General features: G+C 40.1%; 1 protein-coding gene across 3 annotated transcripts; it reads left to right on the plus strand.

Annotated features, from left to right (window-relative positions):
- The first annotated feature begins 208 nt into the window (after nucleotides 1-208).
- On the plus strand, nucleotides 209-20,711 carry ttll10 (tubulin tyrosine ligase-like family, member 10). 3 transcript variants are annotated; one of them, XM_020612519.1, is made up of 13 exons: nucleotides 209-302; nucleotides 4,931-5,033; nucleotides 5,521-5,862; nucleotides 6,155-6,296; nucleotides 6,582-6,700; nucleotides 6,924-7,044; nucleotides 7,960-8,045; nucleotides 9,620-9,806; nucleotides 10,299-10,470; nucleotides 17,023-17,163; nucleotides 19,366-19,482; nucleotides 19,565-19,658; nucleotides 19,943-20,710. In XM_020612519.1, the coding sequence occupies exons 3-13, from the start codon at nucleotides 5,829-5,831 to the stop codon at nucleotides 20,599-20,601; spliced, it is 1,872 nt and encodes a 623-aa protein (XP_020468175.1). In that variant the 5' UTR covers nucleotides 209-302; nucleotides 4,931-5,033; nucleotides 5,521-5,828; the 3' UTR covers nucleotides 20,602-20,710. The 3 variants fall into 3 exon arrangements, with proteins under 3 accessions (XP_020468175.1, XP_020468176.1, XP_020468177.1); XM_020612520.1 differs by having other exon boundaries at nucleotides 225-302; nucleotides 4,887-5,033; XM_020612521.1 differs by lacking the exon at nucleotides 209-302 and having other exon boundaries at nucleotides 4,686-5,033; nucleotides 6,215-6,296; nucleotides 19,943-20,711.
- Nucleotides 20,712-20,924: the final 213 nt, after the last annotated feature.

A 20,924-nucleotide genomic window follows, 5' to 3' on the forward strand; every position in this document is an offset into this window, starting at 1 on the left:
ACAAACACCTCTAAATATAAAGTAGTCCAGTACAACACCACCTTTAACTATGACCTCAATAATGATCATATAATTGATTTTACACATTTACGACAATTTGAGCTTCATAAACACAAATGTTAAGGCAGAAGTGTTGCATTGACGTGCATACAGATGTATAAGTGGTCATAATGTGATGCCTGACCGGTGTATTTCCGGGCTACCGGTCCTCTGCCTAGCTGAGAGGTCAGCTGGTTCCCAAAGCGTCAGTATCTGGCAACCTGGGAACGAGAAAGGGTTGGTGCAACTGCAGGACAAGCTAGGTAACTATAGCTTCAGTCAAAACAATGAAAGTGTTGTCTGTAAACTAGGAACTGTTAGCAGCGACATTAGCTCATTTTAGCAACCACAGTAAATATACAGCAGCTGGCCATGTACTGCATAAACACGCCCATTTACAGAAACTATATAGAGTACTGGCTGGTCGGTAGCTGTTCTGTCGGCACCGCCACACATCTGCACACGCTTGTTGGCAAACGCCACAGTGTCATTGTTGTGAAGCACGTAAAGCAGGCACGATTAACGTCATGTAAATGTCAGAGCTTCTGTAGATCTGAGCTTCCCCTTAACCCTAATAAGTCGAGTGTTATCATGCTTAGACCTCAGCTGAAGCAGTTACCTCTGCCTGCTCCCGAGTCTTGGGATCTAGTAACTTTGCCACATGCAGGCAGCAGTAGGCATGAATGGACGAGTTTGTTATGTGGCAGTTAGTTCCCTGAGGTTTAGCGTTGTAGGGTAAACTATATTCGTGCTAACCTGTCAGGATTTGCTTAGGGGTCATACTGTGACTTTTACAATTGTGATGTAACTTGTAGTGAACTTGGAGCTACAAGTAGCTGCCTTGCTTTAACTAGCTCATAGCAGTAAAATGCAACATGAAAACAGAGCACGCCCCTGATTAGACTTGTCCTGTCAAATGTATGTTTGACTAACGTTATATCTTTTTTGGCAGACTTGATATGTCAGGTTTGTGCTATTGCACATGAAGACTGTTATTGACTGCTGTTATGTCAACTCTCCAAAGTCTTTTGTTGTGAAATTGCTGAGTCATTTTCCAATTGATAATCAGGTGGTATTGACTCCTGTATCTTTTCATAGCTCGAGTGGGAGTAACCAACTTTGTGAATGATGTTAATCCCGGATGTTTCCATCAGGTGCCTGTACTACCAAGTAAATTCAGATAATTCTGGCTAACTTGGGGTTACCTGGCCTCAGGGTCTAACATTGTCCTCCCCAGATAACCAGTACCATGAAGCCTGCTATTAACTGCCTCTATGTCTGGTTTTTCCTGTCAGTCTGTGTGTGTGTTCATGTAAAAGAGACAGAGTTGCTATTTAGAAGGGACATCACCAGAACCTTGAATGAAGTGTTTAATATAATATGAGAACTGTGATACCTGTGGGGAAATTTGTTTTCAGAGTAAAAACCGATATTACGGCCCCTGACGCCACATACAGTATTGTAGGATATGGTTCTTATTACCATTGCTAACTCTGAGAGACGAGCCAGTCCAAGTAACTTCAAAACAGTGCTGATTTATTCAAAGGATCACAGGTAAAGTTAACATTACACACTCAAGTATCTTGCACCTCCAAACTGCACGCAGGCAGATGTAAGATGAAAAGACCCTGAACCCACCAGGCCTATACATTATATCCCCTCGGTTGGGCTAGCCCCATACTACACAGAAACGTCAACCGGGACGTCTCTCTCACCAGCTTTGTAGCTGGCCATAGCAGTAGTCAAAACATGAAGCAAATCAATGTGCGTGTGTGTGTATGTGTCTGTTGATTAAGTGGTGTGTAACTAAAAACATTCTCACGACCTCTAGAACATGTCGTGATATTAAACATAAGAACATATTATGGCTAAAGCTACAGTTATACATGTTGTAATAATAATATTAAACATCCTGTCTGCTGACAGTCATCAACTCTTCTCTCTAGTTATCCTTGACCAGATGTACCCTGTAGAAACTCATAAGCATGACTAAGCATTTAACAGTCTAACTAGACATCCTATCTCCACTAAACATTTTTAATACATAAAGTATCTATCCAATATCTATCTGACTAAAAATACCTAACAGTATCTATAAATTTATTTCACATAAAACAGTTGTTTATCTGAGAAATTTGCACATTATGTACATTTCACATGTTGGTGAAATTTGATGACTTTGTCTCCATCTTGCATTTGTCACCAGTGGGAATAACTGAATACGGACGTTGGGAACACAATTTCCCCCCCGACCACAACAGTCCCCTATGCTTTACTGGTGTAATTCTATAAGGAAATCATGAATAGCAGGAGAGAGAGAGAGAAAGACCCTACTGAGCTGAGCCTTTTTTTGACATCGTAACTTAACTCCAGTCCTTTTACTATAACACCTCGACAAGGAGAATCTCTGCAAATAATAGGTTGTGTAGGGACACCATTGCTGTGGGCTGCATCCCTGTAATTGCTGAGCACTTCCTGGTACAGATGGCAGTTGAGATGACATGGGAATGGGTGAGTCACCACAAATACACATACCTTATGGTGTCACCACCCAGAGACAGACAAGATTGGCAGGCACACTACGACTAAATTTCAGATAATGATATAAAATAATATTCATGTAGCTGAAATGTTTTTCCATTTGCACAGTATTTGTTTCGCACACCCTTTCCTCAGGAAAGTTCTTTGATTTTCGACAGGAAGTGATCTAGAGATTTAGTTTGTATTATGTTTGAGGTTTGTTTGGAGTAAATATGATCAGTGGTAGCTGCCAGATGAGCGCCACATGTAGGCACGCACCTTCATAAAGAAAATGAGCGGTTGGGGGGAGTCAAACTGTAGCCCACACAACAGTACTTTACTGATCAAACTCAAAAAGGAAAGTAAATTTATATTTTAAGCATGGAATACACACAGTGTACACAAATGTAGTAAAATACACAAGCATATATTTATACTTTTACACATCTTGTACACATTTGTTTTTATTTCTTATGGGGATTTTACACTGACTTACATTCATTTCCTGGGGACACTGCCCTTAGCTATACCCACTATTTGAATAAACCTAACCTTAAACCAAATTTAATGATTTACATGATGAGGAAGGCCTGGTCCCCACAGTTTGAGTGTGTAAACAGATTTCAGTCCCCATAATGAGAGCATTGCTAGGCGCGTACACAGACACACACATATAGCCTCTTGGCAGATGGTGAACCATGAGGTTGACAAAGCTGTAAAACAAGCCTGTTTTCTTTGTCCTCCTACGCAGTACTTTGCGCCGTTTGTCTATCAGATGGTGGCTCTTTATCAAGGTGTGGCTGATGCTGGCTCCACACAAAGCTTTGTTAAACAGGGATATGGGAGTCCTGCTTCTAATAACTGGGGTGCCATGACTAAACTTGTATTAGTGCCAGACAGCCCTTGCATATCGCTGCCGTTGTGTACTCAGGCACTTGCAGTCAATGAGACATTTACAACCAGGTGCATGTAAAGGACTGAACTGACAAGACTGTCTGGTGACTATTGCTACTTTCTTGTAAATGTGTGGCATGTACAGGGTCTGATGAGGCCTATAATTTGCACAGTATTTGTCAGAATCATGGAGGAAGAGGTTATTTTTTTGTTTATTTATTTTTTACTGGGTTCATTAAAGTACATATCATTTAATTACAAGTAAACCAGAGCCTTTAGATCAAATTCACACTCACAAGCAGCTAGTTTATTTGACATATTGTGGTCACCTGTCTAACCCATCAGTTAGAGGTTTTATACTTGCACCTTATTTTGCAGGGCTGTTCCCCATTTTATTAGTTTAGTTTTTTTTATGGCGTGGAAGTTTGACCCGCTCTAAATGTGTTCTCCGCTGGGTGTGAATGTGTGCCTAGACTACATCAGTGTGAGACGTTGCTATGTGTAATTATATGGTTGCATGGATGCTGGGTCTAGGAGGGACCCGCTCTTGTCAATTATCAGGCTGTTGGGAGGAAGAGAGGAGATTATGCATAATTGCCAGCCATGGCTACTCATGGGTGTTTCCTCCTGAGTAAAATCACCGAGACAGAAGGTGATTAGTGGATTTGCCATGCATGCAGACAAATACTATGTTGCTCAACTGCATACCTGCTACTGGATTTGGCACTAGACAATATGATTAATGACAATGTTGGCCATAAATGAATGATTCAGCTGAATAATTTAATGTTAAATTGATGTTCATTGTAAGATGTTTGGAGGCTTTCAGTTTAACAGAGTGTCCAGATTAACTGACAGCTCACATCATTTTGAATTAAATTGTTGAAGGTGGAATTAATTTAGACGTTTTACATACTGATTATAATTTATTTTATCCCCTACTTCATATTGCATACGATGTCTAAAACATGGTATGCTGCTTAGCTTAGATAACATAAGGTAGCATAAGAAACAGTTGACCATTATAAAATGTAATGTAGACACCAGTATCTACAAAACACAACATTGCAAAACAATGTCTCTAGGCCTGTAGAAAATATTATTTTACCCTTTGTGTCAGAATATAATAGCCTGGAACATTGAAATTTGGTTGACACTGCTCTCATGTTACCTTAGGGTTCACACAACAGAGGCTTATAAGCAGTTAATATTGAATGAAGCTAAACTTAGAGGTGGGGTCGGTGTGGGATACATAATCACGAGTAGATACTTTGTCTTGAGCTGTTGCTGTAAGATTCAGTGTACATGAGGCAACTGTTGCCAAGGGTCTCATTACCCAAGTAACCAGTGATTGTTTACATTCGTCTAGTGGGTTTGCTTACTTGCACTGTGCTAAACTGCAGAGAGTGTATATAACCTTATCCTCTGTCAAGTTTGTCCTCCCTCTGTGAGTCTGCTGTTTGTCTGGGCCCTGCAGTTGGACTACAAGGTTGAGCACACGTGGTGGAAGAAGAACAGGCTGGATAGGTTTCCATGCAGTCTGGCTGTCTGTGTGTGTGTGTGTGACACTGGAGTTGCAGGTAAACTCTTTTGCCTCAGAATCTAATACAAACAGTGCATTTTAAAATTGAACTTATATTTCATGTCCTCTTTTTTTATTTTTTTAAAGTTTATACTACTCTGGTTATATTGTGGCATCATGATTATAATGTTATATTGCATTGGGACTCTACAGATAAAAAAGCTAATTTTGCCCGAAGGTGCTAGAACCCCAAGAGGCTGAAGTGTTCATTAAACCAGACAGATTTTAACAGTTTTATCAGTAGTGAGAGCTAACATGACATTTCAGTCTGATGGTGTTGCTAAAGGAAGGGTTCACCGTTCTCATACTAGAGCCGTGACTTTAGCATGTTTGAGAAATCAATCTCTTATGGCAATATACTGTACTGTTAATGAAGGGTAAACTGAATCTCTTATTTACTCCATCAAATCTTCAATCTGCTCTGACTCCCAATTAAAAAAAATGTCATTTATGATCTCCATTGCTTACAACACTGCACACCAAAGATCTACATCGCCTTCCATGCTGGCTCATCTTGAACTGTCATGTCATCTGAGTGCTGGAGCCCTGCAGTGAGGACCAGGTAAAAGAGACCAGACAGGAGAAGCAGCGAGGTGAAGTAGCAGAGGAGGAAGTGGAAGCTTCCTGTGTGAACATCGAGCCCACAGGAAGTCTGAAGGAGGAGGAGTTGCAAGGAGAGCAGCTGTGGCCACCTGATCAGAGGAGCATTTAGGAAGTGACATCACAAGGTGAACTGGAGCAGGTCCAGAAGGAGAAGACACAGACTCACTAAGAGAGAAAGAGGCTTTCCCATATGACTGACCAGGAAAGCCAAGAGGAAAGAACAGGTGTGTGTGGGGAAGAATGGGACGTCAAGTGTGATTTCATTTGAGATTCTCTTCATATATCCGTTATTGCAGCACAACAAAATACTAATCTGCACATTTAAATGCTGTGAAATAAAGCATTTTCCATTCATAATCATAAGTGGCATGCAGCTGATGTGTGACACTGTGTAACTGTGTGACACCAACATAATATACTGTGTGTGTGTAAACGTGATGGAGCTTATGTGTTGGTGAATGTATGAGTACTTGTCTGTGCTTGATTTCTGTGTGCTTATGTATGTAAAAACATCAGGTGCATGCCTGTTAAAGCGATACCTGCCCAACTCCTTCTCAAGGACTTGCTCCTGCCCAGACAGGGACAGGGAGCGGCAGGCAGAGGAGCCCCAGGGGCCCGGCCCCTTCTACTTTTTTGGCGGAGCCAATGGCGCTGAAATGTAAGTAGAAAAACATGAAATAAAAGTGTTGGAGTTTCAGATATTTGAAAAATGTAAACAGCCTATATGAAGTTGCCCTGTTTGAAGATCTAAATCTTTAGAAAGTGTGTAACCTTTAAATAGAGACTTGAATTTATTTTCACATAAGCATCATTCACGTGATGCATATTATATTTTGGCCACTTATCTGTTGAGCCCTGGTTTTAGCGTGCTCTCCCTGGCCTCTGGATTGTTGTGTGAATATAGCTGAAGTAGCGCTGATTACTTCTGGGACCTTTCCTTTAGAGTGAGCAGTTACTGTGAGAGCAGAGGTTGGAAGAGGATTTACAACAAGCACAGAGAAGATTTCAAACTCAAATGGTGTGAGACCAAAACTCCAGCCAACTACTGCAACTTCAGAGAAGGTAGTGAAAGTGCACAGAACATAATCTGGATCCTGTATTTTACTGTATTTACTATCCCCGACAATAAACATTTACCACAGTGTTACTACAATGGACATATAATATCTGTGTCTGAAAAATAAAGCTGATGTTTTATTCTTTGTTTTATTACTCTTTTTAGAAGTGGCTGTATTGCCTTCCATTTGCAGAAGGTAAACTTTAAATCCTCATGTGTTGCTCCCAGGTAAACAGCTGGTGTACCAGATTCCCAACAATAGTGTACTCACAACTAAGATCGGCCTCCTCAGCAGTCTGCGGGAGTACGAGCGAGTCAGCAGCAAAGTCGGTCATGGTCACGGACTGAGGTGAAGTGGTCAGCCAAATTGCATCATCACAAATTAGGTCTTCCTAAGGGAGTCTATGGCGACTGACTCCCTTTTGGAGCCAGCCTCAAGTGACCATTCAAGGAACTGCAGGTTTTAACACTTCCACACTGGCTTCTTTTCTCAGCCTCTGAGGTCACTGCTTTGTTGGCAGCAGGATTTTGTGAATCATAGCCAGTGCAGAAGTCAACCGTTGTCCAATATGTAACTTAAACAGGTGTTGTGTGAAACCTTGAAAACTCTAGTACACAGTCTTCAAATGGACTTTTCAGGGACCTAGGTGAAATGTTGTGTTTAGTAGTTAGAGTTTTGAAACAGAACTACTTGCATAATCATAGATTCTGTGCCAACCAGCACCTTTAAAGTTCTCATATTAACATGTTATTTCTTTTTGTTTATTTCATTCAAGAGTTAAAAACAACACACTGTACTTTTACTGGTGCCTACAGTATGTGACAGACTAAAATAATTAGGCTAGTGCAACCGATTTTTAAATAACTAACTTTTGCTGACAACTAAAAATGGTTTTGACCTAAAATATCATTACTAATACACTAAAACTGGAAAATCTATTTTTGTGTTCATCACTAATGATATGCTATACAAGCCATACCAGTTGTAATACTAGTGTTTCTGTTAGCTCATTTACAACAAATCCAGCATACTTTAGATTATTTTTCATCTTCTAAATGTGTTTCCTACTTTTCCCACAGTCACAGTGAGTATTATGCCACTGAACATAACTGTTCAAACATTTAAAGCAAACATGACCTCTGTAATGCATTATCAGGTTGTAGCTGAAAACAGTAGCTGGAAATCGTGACTGAAACATGCTTTTGAAATGTGGTCAATATTAATCTAGAGTATGATTCATGTGCAATGTGCTGTTCTTCACAGGAGGCTGAAAATGGAGGAGTTCATTCCCATTACCTTCCGCATGGATGTGAGAGAAGAGAGGGAGGCATTCTTTGCCCAGCACAAAGGTAAAATGCTCAAACATATCTCCCCTACATTAACCTCTGACACATTAGTATCCTGATGCAGCAATAACACAGCACTGGTTCGACTGGATTTATGTTTAGTTAGCTGGCTCCAGGTAGAGATTAACATCAATCAAACTTCACTGGTCATGCATTCAGCACTGGAAAGAAATTGAATAGTTTGTGCTTAGTGGTGTTAAGACAACAGTTGCCTTGGTGATTGTTTAATCAAGAGGTGAGGATGTTGGAAAATAATGCACTTCACCTCCCATAAGGCCCTGATAAAAATCACCAGGGGAACATGCTGTTGCCATAGTGATGAGTCATTAGAGGGCAGGGCTGAGACACAAACACAAGGAGGAGCGCTCAACAGGATCTGGATGTAAAGCTGCTGCCGCACTGTACACATCTGAGCCAAATAAAATACAGTGCATCTGAAGATGCCAAAATTGATGATCATTTGCCATTAAAGTTAAGGACCGGAGGTGAAACACAATGCACTGGATTCTGTGTTGTTAGTTGTAATGCACACATACAGTATTAGATGTGGTGTACAGATTATGACAAACATGGTTATCACTAAGTAAACAGGAGGAAGACAGACAGGTGGTTTAGATCTCTGGGTGGTGTATGAATCTGTAAAAGAGAACAGATCAGAACTGTACCAAGTGGAGCATAATAATATACATATAGGAGAATAAACAAGCTATCAACAATGAAATGTCTGCATAATTCAGTTGTTCACTGTATCCCACATACTGGAACAAACAGTTTTTTAATGACATTTTGGCCAGAAATGAATCCTCAGTTTGGACCATCACTGATGTGTGGTGGAAGAAAAGATTTTAAGTAAAAGTAGGGTACCTAAAATTTAGGAATACTCCATTACAAGTAAAAGTCCTCATATAAAAAGGGTTCATAATTTAAGTAGATATATAGAAAAAAAAAGTTAACTGTAAAAGTAAAGTAGTCGTTAGTGTCATTATATCATAGGAGTCCTATAACTAACGCAACAACATGTACATGTAAGCAGTCTTTTAATGTTGTACTGTAACTAGTTTAAACTAATTTACTATATATATTATTGGGTGGTTTAATTAATCACAATGCATCTTATTTTTAAGGCAGTCTTTGCTTTGTATACTTACCATCACAGAGTAAAAATATAAAGTATGAGAAAAGTGGAAATACTGAAGTACAAGTTCCTCAAAATTAAGTACAGTATTTGAGTAGATGTACTTAATTATGCCCGGGTACTGCAAAATGCTAATTTACACATCTAGCAAAGATGAACTGCATTATGGGGTTTTGCAGGCACAATGTTGCTGTAAATAAGTATTCTGTGCTAAAAAGCAAACTGTGTGATTGTTTTTTTACACACAGCACAAGCCTCGTTACTAGGATAAAGAAGGTAACATAACATAACCTTTAGAACAAAATTTAAGAAGAACAGGAACAAGTAACCTCAACAACACAGAATAATCACCGAGTATGACCTTAAATGTCATACATGTTTATGTAATTTGTTTTGTAAGGATTTTAGCACTTATCTCATGTAACTTTGTAACTGTAATCAGGTGTGAGCAACAGTGAGAATCATATGTGGATCTGTAAGCCCACGGGTCTCAATCAGGGCAGAGGGATATTTCTGCTGAAGAGCCAGGAGGACGTAGCCAACCTCAGACGGGAGCTGCAGCACGTTGAGGGCAGCCAGGCCACCAGGAAGACTCAACACCGCCAGCTTCAGGCTCGCATTGTCCAACAGTGGGTGAACACATGTAGCTATTAGGTTGTCACTGGTGGGTAAAATGTGCCTTAGGTTTTTATGAAGCTTGGAGAGGTTTTTACAAGCACCAAAAGACTCCTAAAGAGTCACTGAATATTTAAGCTGTAGTTAAAACATACACATCTCCAAATCTGCAGCTAGTGTTTTATCTCAGCGTTGAATAATGAGAGCGAAGTAGAGATGAGACATAAAAACAACACTGACATATTAAAGTTGGTGAACTCTAGTAAGTGGGTTTGCGACTCTTTGAGATAAGATTGGCGAACAGAGACTGCTCTCAGTAAGTGTGTATATACAGATGTTCACAAACTACTTAGAGAATTTTGTTTGGGCAATTGTCTGTTGTACTTTTTTTACAAATGTCATTTTCCAAAGAAAAACGGATGCACTGTAGTTTATGAAGTTGGCTGTTGTCTTCAAAGTAAGCTGCATGGACATGTCTTCAAAGTAAACGGACCTCTTGTCCTCAGTTACATCCAGAGTCCACTCCTCCTGAATGGGAAGAAGTTTGACGTGCGCTCTTACCTTCTGGTTGCCTGCACTGCACCTTACATGGTCTTCTTTCGCCACGGATATGTACGTCTGACCTGTGACCTCTATGACCCCAGCTCCAACAACCTCTCCACCCACCTGACCAATCAGGTACCCTAATACTGTACACACCAGGGCTAACTGACAAGCCAGAGCTTACACCAAGAGTTGTAGATGATCTGCATGGTTGTTGGATCGAGTTCTGTTTGGAAGTCAGGCCGTTGCAGGAACATCGCCGTGATACATCCTAAATTATAAAATGGGTTATATTAATGGTGCCACTCAACAAGGCTTAACATGTGGCCTTGATGAACATATACAGTAACAGATGTGTTATATTAGCTGTATATCCTTATTGTTAATGCCTCCATGAGGCAACCAAAAACGTTCTTTAACTAATACTTAGGGTTGCAACGGTATGAGATTTTCATGGTATGTTAAACGTCTCGGAAAATGTTATGGTTTCACAGTATACAGTATTACACAATTACTGTTACGTCAGCTACAATGGTCCTCAGAAGAATGGGGGAAAAAAGGGTCTTGTTTTTATTACAAGTGACTGTGCCAGTTGACTGGGCTGGATTGCAGCACTACATTGGCCCTAAAGAATAAACGGAGTTATAAAGTTGAGTTTTGTTTTTAAAAAAACTGGATATAACTTTAACATGTTATATATACCTAAAGCATGTTAGTTGGCATATAGGCACAAGAAGTAGAGGAAGTATTCACATCCTTTACTTAAATAAAAGTACTAATATAACACTGTAAAAGTAGCCCAGTCTGTTACAAAAGTCCTGCATTAATAATGTTAAGTAAAAGTATTAACAGAAAAATGTACTTAAAGTATTAAAAGTATTAGTAGGCTACTCAACACAGAAAAATGTTATACTATACAGTGTATTATTACACTAACAGCCTATCACTCGTGCACCAATGTACAACCAGGACCTGACTGTTGTAGTTGGTTAAGGTGCAGCTCTGCTGAACTAGTTTGTATCCAAGTGCAACTATTGATTGTTTTCATTGGGGATTAACGTGCTGATCATTTTCTCCATTGGCTGACTGGTTTGCAAACCTTCTGACAGTAGTGAGACATACCATCACAGTGCTCTAAACAATGATCAAAATAGGTATTGTTTTAATGTAGGTGTGCAAGAGCACCACCAGTCCTGCCATTAATATGAGCCTGGAGAGTTTGTGTTTCTAGGCTGAGATGTTCAGTTTGTTTTATGTCTTTTCTGATGTTGAATGATATTCTCAAGAGTTTAGCAGGTATATGTCTTTTATCACTGCTCAGTCAGAGAATGCAAAACATCCTTGACATAGTTTATGTGCTCACTGGTCTTAACTGGGGTTTTAAAAAAAACTGCACGGATGAATATTACATGAACAAGCATCATCAAAAGAAAGCCTTCCTTGCAGCTTCTCTCCAGGGCTGCACTTGAATGGAGGCGCTGGAAGGTACTTTAGCTCGGAATAGATTTTTAGAAAAAGACACGTCCCTACAAAGGTGGAACTTGTAATTGTTTTGACAGAGCGCTCAAATTTAACAAACAGACCGGATGTAACTGCATTAAAGGAAGACTGGTTGGATGTTCCAATAAATAGCCTACTTAGCACTGTTTTTTAATGTTTATATATTTATATAAGTATAAAAGGGGTTTCAAATATTTTCCATATCTCTTCATTTCATAAAAATGATCTTCCATTTTCATTACCATTCTCTGTATGTTCGTCTCATGATAATTGATTTTCTATAATAACACCCTAAAGTTTCTTCTTTAACCTGCTGTATTAACATATTTATGCTAAGGTCAGACTGTGGTCTTGAACTTAAAGAGGCTGTGTGTGTGCATGCATGTTTGCATGTGTAATGAAGGCCTCTCATCCTGTTCAGACAGCCAGCCATCAATACAGTATGTTAATTTTCTCCAAAATGACTTATTGCTGTAAACCACTGATCTCCTTACTTATTATAAGAAAAGGAAGTGATTAGTACAGAGAAGGTTTCTCATTAAAAAAAAAATACCCCAAATAGCAAAGCTAAAATCTGGCATGAAGGGATGATGTATCAAATATTTGGATGCATCTTTTAATTCAGCTCCACTGTAACAAGGTCCAATGCTACAGAGAACCAGTTTGCAGAGAGTGAAAAAACACGACCCAGACATGCTAGGCTAGCGCAACAACTTAAGTACAACTGAGGAGTGATACTTCTGACCTCAGTCTTGAGACAGTGTTGAACCCTGAACCAGGCACAATGGAGCCTTGAGGTCAGACGTACCACTCTTCAGTTCTTCAAGTTCAAGTTGCAGTAAAAAAGCTAAATTATTACAGTTATAGTATCAGTCATATCTGCCTGCATTACTGTGGATTTTCATTTAAGTCACTTTATGTTCTCAAAATCAAGTGTAGAACATAATAAACACAACAGGAAGACATGAAATGGCAAAACAAAACTTTGTAGTGAAATATAGCCTGTCTGCTAACAGTGATCACAGTGTATTTAGTGAAACCATAGCATCTCAATGTTGAGAGGTTTATTCTCAACACATGAAAACATATGCGGTTCTCCAGTTCATGCTTGGTTTGCAGCGACTTTAAGACTAATGGTATATCAAATAAAATGTGGTCAGTCTTTATAAGCAGGAATTTTATTTTAAATGACATGTTATGAGAGATGTAAGCCAACAGGTGCTCAGTGCGGAGCACAAAGATGTTTTGATATAAAATCTGTCTTACAAATTGTCCCCCGATACAGTCTCCCAGCTTTGTTTGTGACAGAAGTGTGAAATGCAGATCTTCTAGACTTAAGAACTCTTTCTTTCAGCCAGACAACCACATGCATGTGACTCATTTCAAATGTTTAATTGATGAGCTTTGCTCCGAGTATCGTGGTTTAGTAATTTTATAGAATCTTTAGTACTGAATGCAACACTGTCAAACCAAGTCCCTGTCGACTCAGTCTCTGTTTCGATGGCTTGACTCAGCTCTCCCAAAGAGCCCTGGCAACCAAACCGAAACAATCCGGGGATTCGTATGACGTCAAGACGCACTCAACTACTTCGAACGTCCCTATTCACGTGACCGAGCCACGCCTCCACACCGTGGTTCCCATGAGCGAGACATCAAAGGCATATGACGTCATGTCATCAAACATAAGGGATGAGATTAAGTTAGAGGCATTTCAGAACTTATTTTCCAACTAGAAAGACACGTTTTTATTTTGATCCAGTAGTTTCTATATCGAATAATTACAAAAATGGAAAATCATCCACCCGGTGACAAATCCAAGAAATACCTTGAATGGCAAGTCAGCCATTTCAAGAACTTACTTAAAGAAGAAACTGAAAACTGGTCGAAATACATAGATAGGCTCACGACGGAAAATCACACTCTCAAACAAACGTTAGAAGCTACCAAAAAAGAAGCAGACACATTGAAACAGGAGTTAGACAAGTGCCAGGCCTGTAATGAAAAGCTTAAGTCGGAATTAGACAACAGTGTGGCCGATCTACGGGAAACTCGTGCATACTACACAAACCTGGAGGAAGAATTGGTAGAAGAGGTCGAAAACATCAAGCAAGAAAAAGACACACAGCTGAGACTTCAAGGAGAAGCCCACATACGTGAGCTGGACCAACTTAATGAGCAAAACAAATAGGAGATGGAAAGGCTACAAAAGGAATTTAATAACGAAAGCGAGAAAATGAGGAATAAGGAAAAAGAAAGAATGGAACGGCTCATTAAAGCGGAAGGGGAGCTCAAAGATCAAGTTAAGATAAATGAACAGCTAAAAAAAGAGGCTGCTGTGGCTAAAATGGTGCCTAAATTAGAGGCTACTGTGAAGACAAATGAAAGAGTAATAGAAACCCAAGTAATGGAATTAGTCAGTTTACGAAAACAAAATGAAACTGCTCAACAAAATCTAGATTTTGTGAAACAGAGTAATAAGGAACTAAAGGCATCATTTAACAATTTGAACAAACAAATTAAATGTCAAGAAGATGAGCTAAACGATCAATCAGTTAAGTTATTGAGATCTACTTTTGAGCACGAAGAGGTCGATGAATTATGTTGCAAGTTGCTTGAGACTGTCAGAATGCTCAAAAAAAGAATTCACAATGATGAATCTGAAATTAAAAAGCTGGAGGCTACAGTCAGTTCTCTAAAGACACAGGAGCTGCGCTTTAAGGAGGATCTGCAGATATGTGCGTCTTATGTCAGTGATCACCGTGAGCTCGCCCAAAAATTGATCAGCCTAACAGAAAAATACATACGTGGTAATGAGAAGATTGAGCTGGATAAAGAATCTTGGACGGGATTTCATAATATGCAGAAGTGGCTGATCAAACGAAATGAAATTTTTGACAGGATCGAAGAGAATAACAAGAATCAAGTCAAACATATGCAAAAGCATATGGAGTATTTACATCAGCCTGAAGCAGCGGCAATCAGACAGGCGAATGAAGAATTCCTCAAAAGACTTACTCTGGAAAAAGAGCTCAAAAAGACTAAACTGCAACTTCAGAAGGCTGAACAGAAACTTCAGCAGGTTGATCTGCAAGTTCAACAGGCAGTTCCTAAGAAGGCAAAGTCCGTTTTAAAGAAAAAAATCTTTAAAAGAGCTCAGGTTGCCCCGCTGATTGAAAAGGAACCATCTTCCCTGTACGCACAAGACATGTCAGCTAAAGAGGGCTTGTATGATATGTTTTCAGTCAAACATCTGAGAAATGAGTCCATAACGAACCAGGAAGGGTTAACGGGACTCAAACAGACCAAACAGCAGCTTAAAAAGGAAAGAAAACCTGTACTTCAGAGGGCAGTTTCTTTTATACAAAAAAAATTCTCTAAAAGCGCTCCGGCTGCTTTACAGACTGCAGCGAAACCGCCCTCCTTGTGCCCAGAAGACAAGTCAGCTACAGAGGACTTGTCTAATATTCTTTCGATTAAACAATTGAAAGCACCATCCGCGGAGGATGGTCTTCCACCAGTTGATATATAAATACTCCTCAAAACCACAACAACAAAAGACAGCAATGGCGGGCAGCATGGTGAGCAGTGACTTGCACTGTCACCTCACAGCAAGAAGGCTCCAGGGTCAAGTCACAGCTGACCTGGTGCCTTTCTGTGTGGAGTTTGTATGTTCTCCATGTGCCTGTGTGGGTTCCCTCCGGGCACTCCGGCTTCTTCCCACAGTCCAAAGACATGCAGTGTAGGTTGATTGGCGACTCTAAATTGTCCACAGGAGTGAGTATACATGGGTTCTCTCCGGGTACTCCGGCTTTCTCCCACTTAAAAGACATGCGGCTTAGGTTGATTGGTGTGGTTGTCTGCCTCTAAGTGTCTGGCATTGTTTAGGTGACAACAAGCAAACACAGCACAATAGCCTGGCTTTTTCCACTATTAAATCTGGCTAGAATGGCCAGACTACCCCTGGCAATATGGTGGCGGCTGACACGAAGCCTTGATGAATATACTGTATACTGTATATGTATGAGCATTTGCTATGTGACATTGTTGCCAAAAATAAATAAACTTTGTATTAAGGTGCAACTATTGATTGTTTTCATTAGGGATTAACATGCTGATCTAGAGTTTGTTTTATGTCTTACTGATGTTGAATGATATTCTTCATTCATGATGTAACAATGCTCTAAACAATTATCAAAAAAGTTGTTAATTTGTTTTAGGTGTATGAGAGCACAGAGCCTGTGCCTTCACTCACACATGTACACATACTCTTTCATGTGAGCTGTGAAAGTTTGTGTTTCCGTGGTCAGATCGGGATCAGTGCCAGTTCCTTTGTAAGTCAGAGATTAATTAACAAACAGACAATGTGGAAAATTATTTCGATAGCTCCAGCCCCCCCACGACCCTCGTTAGGATAAGCAGTATAGATAATGGATAGATGGATGGAGTTTGGTGATTTCAGCCTCCTTCTCTCTGCCATTTGCTCACAGTGTGTGGTGTTCGTTGCGGAGTTGGACAGGCAGTCGGGGAAAAAACTGCACATGCATTGTGTTTTTTTTCTTTGATATGGTAAGAAACAAATGTGCAGGGTATGATAACCATCAGTTTTCATACCATGGCATACTGTGAAACTGGTATACCGCTGCAATCCTACTAACACTCCCACTTACTAATATTTTAGTTATAATTCTCTGGGTCTTAATTCAGAGTGTACATTGTATTGTTATGTTAACTGTTTATGGCCAAAGCTCAACTCTCAAGTTATTTTCATGTTTAAAACAAACTCAGACAAAATTAATCATGATAGTATGGGACAATAGCAGTTTGCTAATAAAAGGTGCTGTATTTTGTTTTAATAATCTGATTCTGAAAGGTAGCTAAAGTTATCACAACTATTGTGGAGTGAAAAGTACATTTGCTTCTGACATACTGTGAAGTCAAAGTATAAAGTAGCAGAAAATGGAAATACTCAAAGTGCAAGTACCTCAAAATTGTACTAAACGACAGTACTTGAGTGAATGTACTTTGCTACTCGTCATGTCGCTTTGCATCCCATCCCTCTTTGTAGCACTTGCCCTATTATTTCTAAAGAGGTTGGATAGATCTAGCATTTTTACTGTGGCACCAACCATCTCTCTGCTCCTGCTGACTGCTTCATGTGTCTCTGGTCCCCCTGCTGTCCATCTCCAGTGCATACAGAAGAAGAACCCTCTGTACAGCGAGATGAAGGAGGACACTGTGTGGTCCATGGAGAGCTTCAACGCCTACGTCAATGACAGGTTTCAAGTTGCCAAAGGTCTGCCGAGGGACTGGGTGCTGGGCACCTTTGCAGTGAGTACCGCTGTGTGCTATAGCTCTTAGGGACCAATTACTATTATAATGATGGTTGTTGGTGCTTGCTGCTAATTGAAGTTTGGATGATCTCATCTTCTTATTACTAGAATGAAATATTGCATTTACTATTTGGTACTTGTTTTTATCTATAGTGTCCAAATAGTACACTGTACACATGTAGCATTTTTAGTTTTGGTTACACTTGTCACAGCAAAACCTCAAACCCAGATAGTGACACACTTTGAAGTATATGCAGTATGCTATTCTATTACCAAGTCTGTGTACAAGTCGGATTGAGATTTGGCTGTACACACACAGCAAAAGACAAATCTGTTATAAACTGTAAGTGTGAACCTTTTATTGACAGATTTGTTTTATATCGTGGCTCCCCACAGATTTGCTTTCAAACATGGTTACAGATCAACATGTTCTCCCTTTGTCCTGCTATACACCTATAGTCAAGGCCAAAGATATTGGCCCTGCTGCATTTCTGTCAGATAACACACCACTTCTCCCAGAAAATTGTTGCAATCACAAATTCTTTGGCATTCTCATGTTTCTTTTGTTTGCATTGGAACAACACAAAAAAGCCAAGTCAGTCGGTGCACTAGTCATGGGAATATCTCCATAAATAAACAGATGAAACCGGATACACCTGTGTTTTTTGGTTTCAAGACTGAAGTTTTTAACAGAAAGCTAGTTTGAAAACATCTTTACCAGAAAGTGAATGATTCAGTGTTTCTGGAGCATTAGAGACAAAAATTATATCTTGACCTCTGCCGCTCTGATTTAATTAGTTATTTTCAAAATCCATCTTTCACAAATTTCCAGACTTTAATAATAAATCACTTTTAAACAGGTTAGCTGATCTAGCTAATATAGGACTATTTGGTTCTTGTTACCATTGCTAACTCTGAGAGACGAGGCAGTCCAAGTAACTTCAAAACAATGCTGATTTATTCAAAGGATCACAGGTAAAATTAACATTACACACTCAGGTATCTTGCGCCTCCAAACTGCTCGCAGGCAGATGTAAGATGAAAGACCCTGAACCCACCAGGCCTATACATTATATCCCCTCGGTTGGGCTAGCCCCATACTACACAGAAACGTCAACCGGGACGTCTCTCTCACCAGCTTTGCAGCTGGCCATAGCAGTAGTCAAAACATGAAGCAAATCAATGTGCATGTGTGTGTGTGTCTGTTGATTAAGTGGTGAGTAGCTAAAAACATTCTCACACGACCTCTAGTACATGTCGTGATATTAAACATAAGAACATATTATGGCTAAGGCTACAGTTATACACGTCGTAATAATAATATTAAACACCCTGTCTGCTGACAGTCATCAACTCTTCTCTCTAGTTATCCTTGACCAGATGTACCCTGTAGAAACTCATAAGCATGACTAAGCATTTAACAGTCTAACTAGACATCCTATCTCCACTAAACATTTCTAATACATAAAGTATCTATCCAATATCTATCTGACTAAAAATACCTAACACTAACCAAATGACATTGCTTAAATAGTGCAGTGTGATGTGATGAAAGCTTCCTCACAGTGCAACTTGTGTTGCTGGACTGACACTGCTACCGTGTAATCTAGTGTTTCCTTAACTAGGTCTTTTTTTACCTACCATAATAAGATGCTTTGGTTTTCATAGCTTGGTGGTTTATTTCTCCCATCAGCCTCGTTTTCTGTGGGAAAACCCACTGTACGCTACCTACCCATCACTTATCTGCAAGGTAGCAGCTAACTGGTGAACATTTAGCAGCTGAAGAGAGATTTCTCTCAGGAGCTATTGGAGAGTAAAACAGAGCTGGAAGGAGGGTGAAAGTTAGACATAGATTTATCCGGTGGTGAAAAACAGAACTCCAGATGAAAGATAATGTTAATTGGTGGGTGACCCTGTATTAACAATGCTGGGTGTACTGCTGCCCCCATTTGGGAGAATAAAGACTTGATGTATTGTTAAATTGTCTCAGCACATGGTTAAAGAAATTACTGAATTATTTAAACAGAGGAGACAAGTTAATGATCTTTCTGTCTTAAAGAAATTCAGCCATTCTCACATATTGTTGCTAAGAGCTGCACACCTCAAAATTAAGCTCCTGGGTGGTGTGTTAACTGTGTGGCACTCTGAAGACCTGAACAATGCACTGACCCACTGGTTGTTTCTCCTTTCCATGCATCAGAAGCGCATGCAGCAGATCATGACGCAGTGTTTCTTTGCAGTCAAATCCAAGTTGGACCGCCGACTGGGCTTCTTTGACTTGATTGGCTGTGACTTCATGGTTGACGAGAACTTCAAGGTGGGTGAGGTGTTGCCGAATATCTGAACGGCAGTAAGTGTTCGATGTGTGTATTGATCGTGTTTTCATGTGGTCCTAACAGGTGTGGCTGCTGGAGATGAACTGTAATCCAGCTCTCCATACGAACTGTGAGGTACTGAAGGAGGTGATACCCAGCACTGTTGCAGAGACTCTGGGTGAGTGCTCATCATCATCATCATCATCATCATCATCATCATCATCATCATCATCATCATCATTTTATTACATTTCACAGACCAGATACTTGCATTCAGCTGATGTTATTTTAATGCCACTAAACCAAATGTGGCCTCGTATTATTTTGCTTGTTTGCATGGAGCAGTTGTGGTTCTGTTTATTAATTGCAGTACTTTACAGTTTGCTTACATAACAGGCTGATGTGTGACACCACCCAGCAAGTTTGTTGTATCTGTTGCTGCTCTTTTATTCTCTTCTTTAGATATAACTCTGGAGATCTTCAACAAGTGTCGTCTCAGGCGGAGGATCCTTCCTTTGGCCAGTCAGAGGGAGTTTGTGCTGCTCTATAATGGCGTTTTTCCTTCCACATCAGCGCTGGTCCACAGCCAGAGCAGCACAGACGGTGAATTCCACCAAAAAACAACCAAAAAGTCTGAATCCAGATGGTGTAAGTCAGAAACAAAGTGTAAAAATGTGCCCTCAGCATCCCCTCATAGTTCTGTGAATCTGTCAGTGAATGGTAAAGAAAGGGGAGCTTCAGAGTCTGGCCACTGTCCCACCACCTCCACTATCAGCATGCCTCTCTATCAAAACCCTTCACACTTACACAGCAGCAGCAGCAACAGCAGCTTACAGGCTGTCAGGAGGAAGAACTGCAGGCCTCAGGTTAAATTCAGGTTGAGCAAATGCACTTCGCATCACCACAAGACTCGACGGGAGACGAGGATCACCATGTCGCTGTCATCATCGGCACCAAGCAAGAGCCTCTCTGTCTGCGGCTCTCCAGGGATGGCACCACTCCCTCCTCAAACCGGACATCCTGTGTGTGTGGGTGCACGTGAAAAGAAGACGAGAGGAAAATCAAAGAAAAAAAAGCTCAGAGTGGATACAAAGACTCGTCCAAGAAAAGAGGGGAAGTGAGATGCCTTTATGAAAACAGCTGGGATCTAAAGAAGCTGCCTAAAATTATCTACACATTGGACAATGGTGGTGTTTAATTTTCAGAAAGTGCTAAGAAATGTTTAATGTGAAAATAAATTCATTTATTGCTTGAAGATTAACAACAGGCTTCATGTTTCTGTTTTCAAAGGAAATTGACACACAGAGCACCCTTGGTTAAAATTTAAATACAAGTTTTTTTTGTGACTGAAGCTCATTACTTTCATCCTCAAATCAAGAGCAAGTATCAAATAGAAAATACATCATCAGTCCTCTTATATCAGGTTGTCACTTCACAGAAACTG

Source organism: Monopterus albus, unplaced genomic scaffold (assembly GCF_001952655.1).
Source record: "Monopterus albus unplaced genomic scaffold, M_albus_1.0 scaffold126.1, whole genome shotgun sequence".
Taxonomy (NCBI): Eukaryota; Metazoa; Chordata; class Actinopteri; order Synbranchiformes; family Synbranchidae; genus Monopterus; species Monopterus albus.

Excerpts from the sequence above, each read along its gene's own strand:
- ttll10 (XM_020612519.1), top strand. The coding sequence starts at position 5,829 with ATGACTGACCAGGAAAGCCAAGAGGAAAGAACAG. Across the intron at positions 7,045-7,959 it reads GGTCATGGTCACGGACTGAG|GAGGCTGAAAATGGAGGAGT; the intron begins GTGAAGTGGTCA and ends TGTTCTTCACAG. Across the intron at positions 19,483-19,564 it reads TGGTTGACGAGAACTTCAAG|GTGTGGCTGCTGGAGATGAA; the intron begins GTGGGTGAGGTG and ends TGGTCCTAACAG.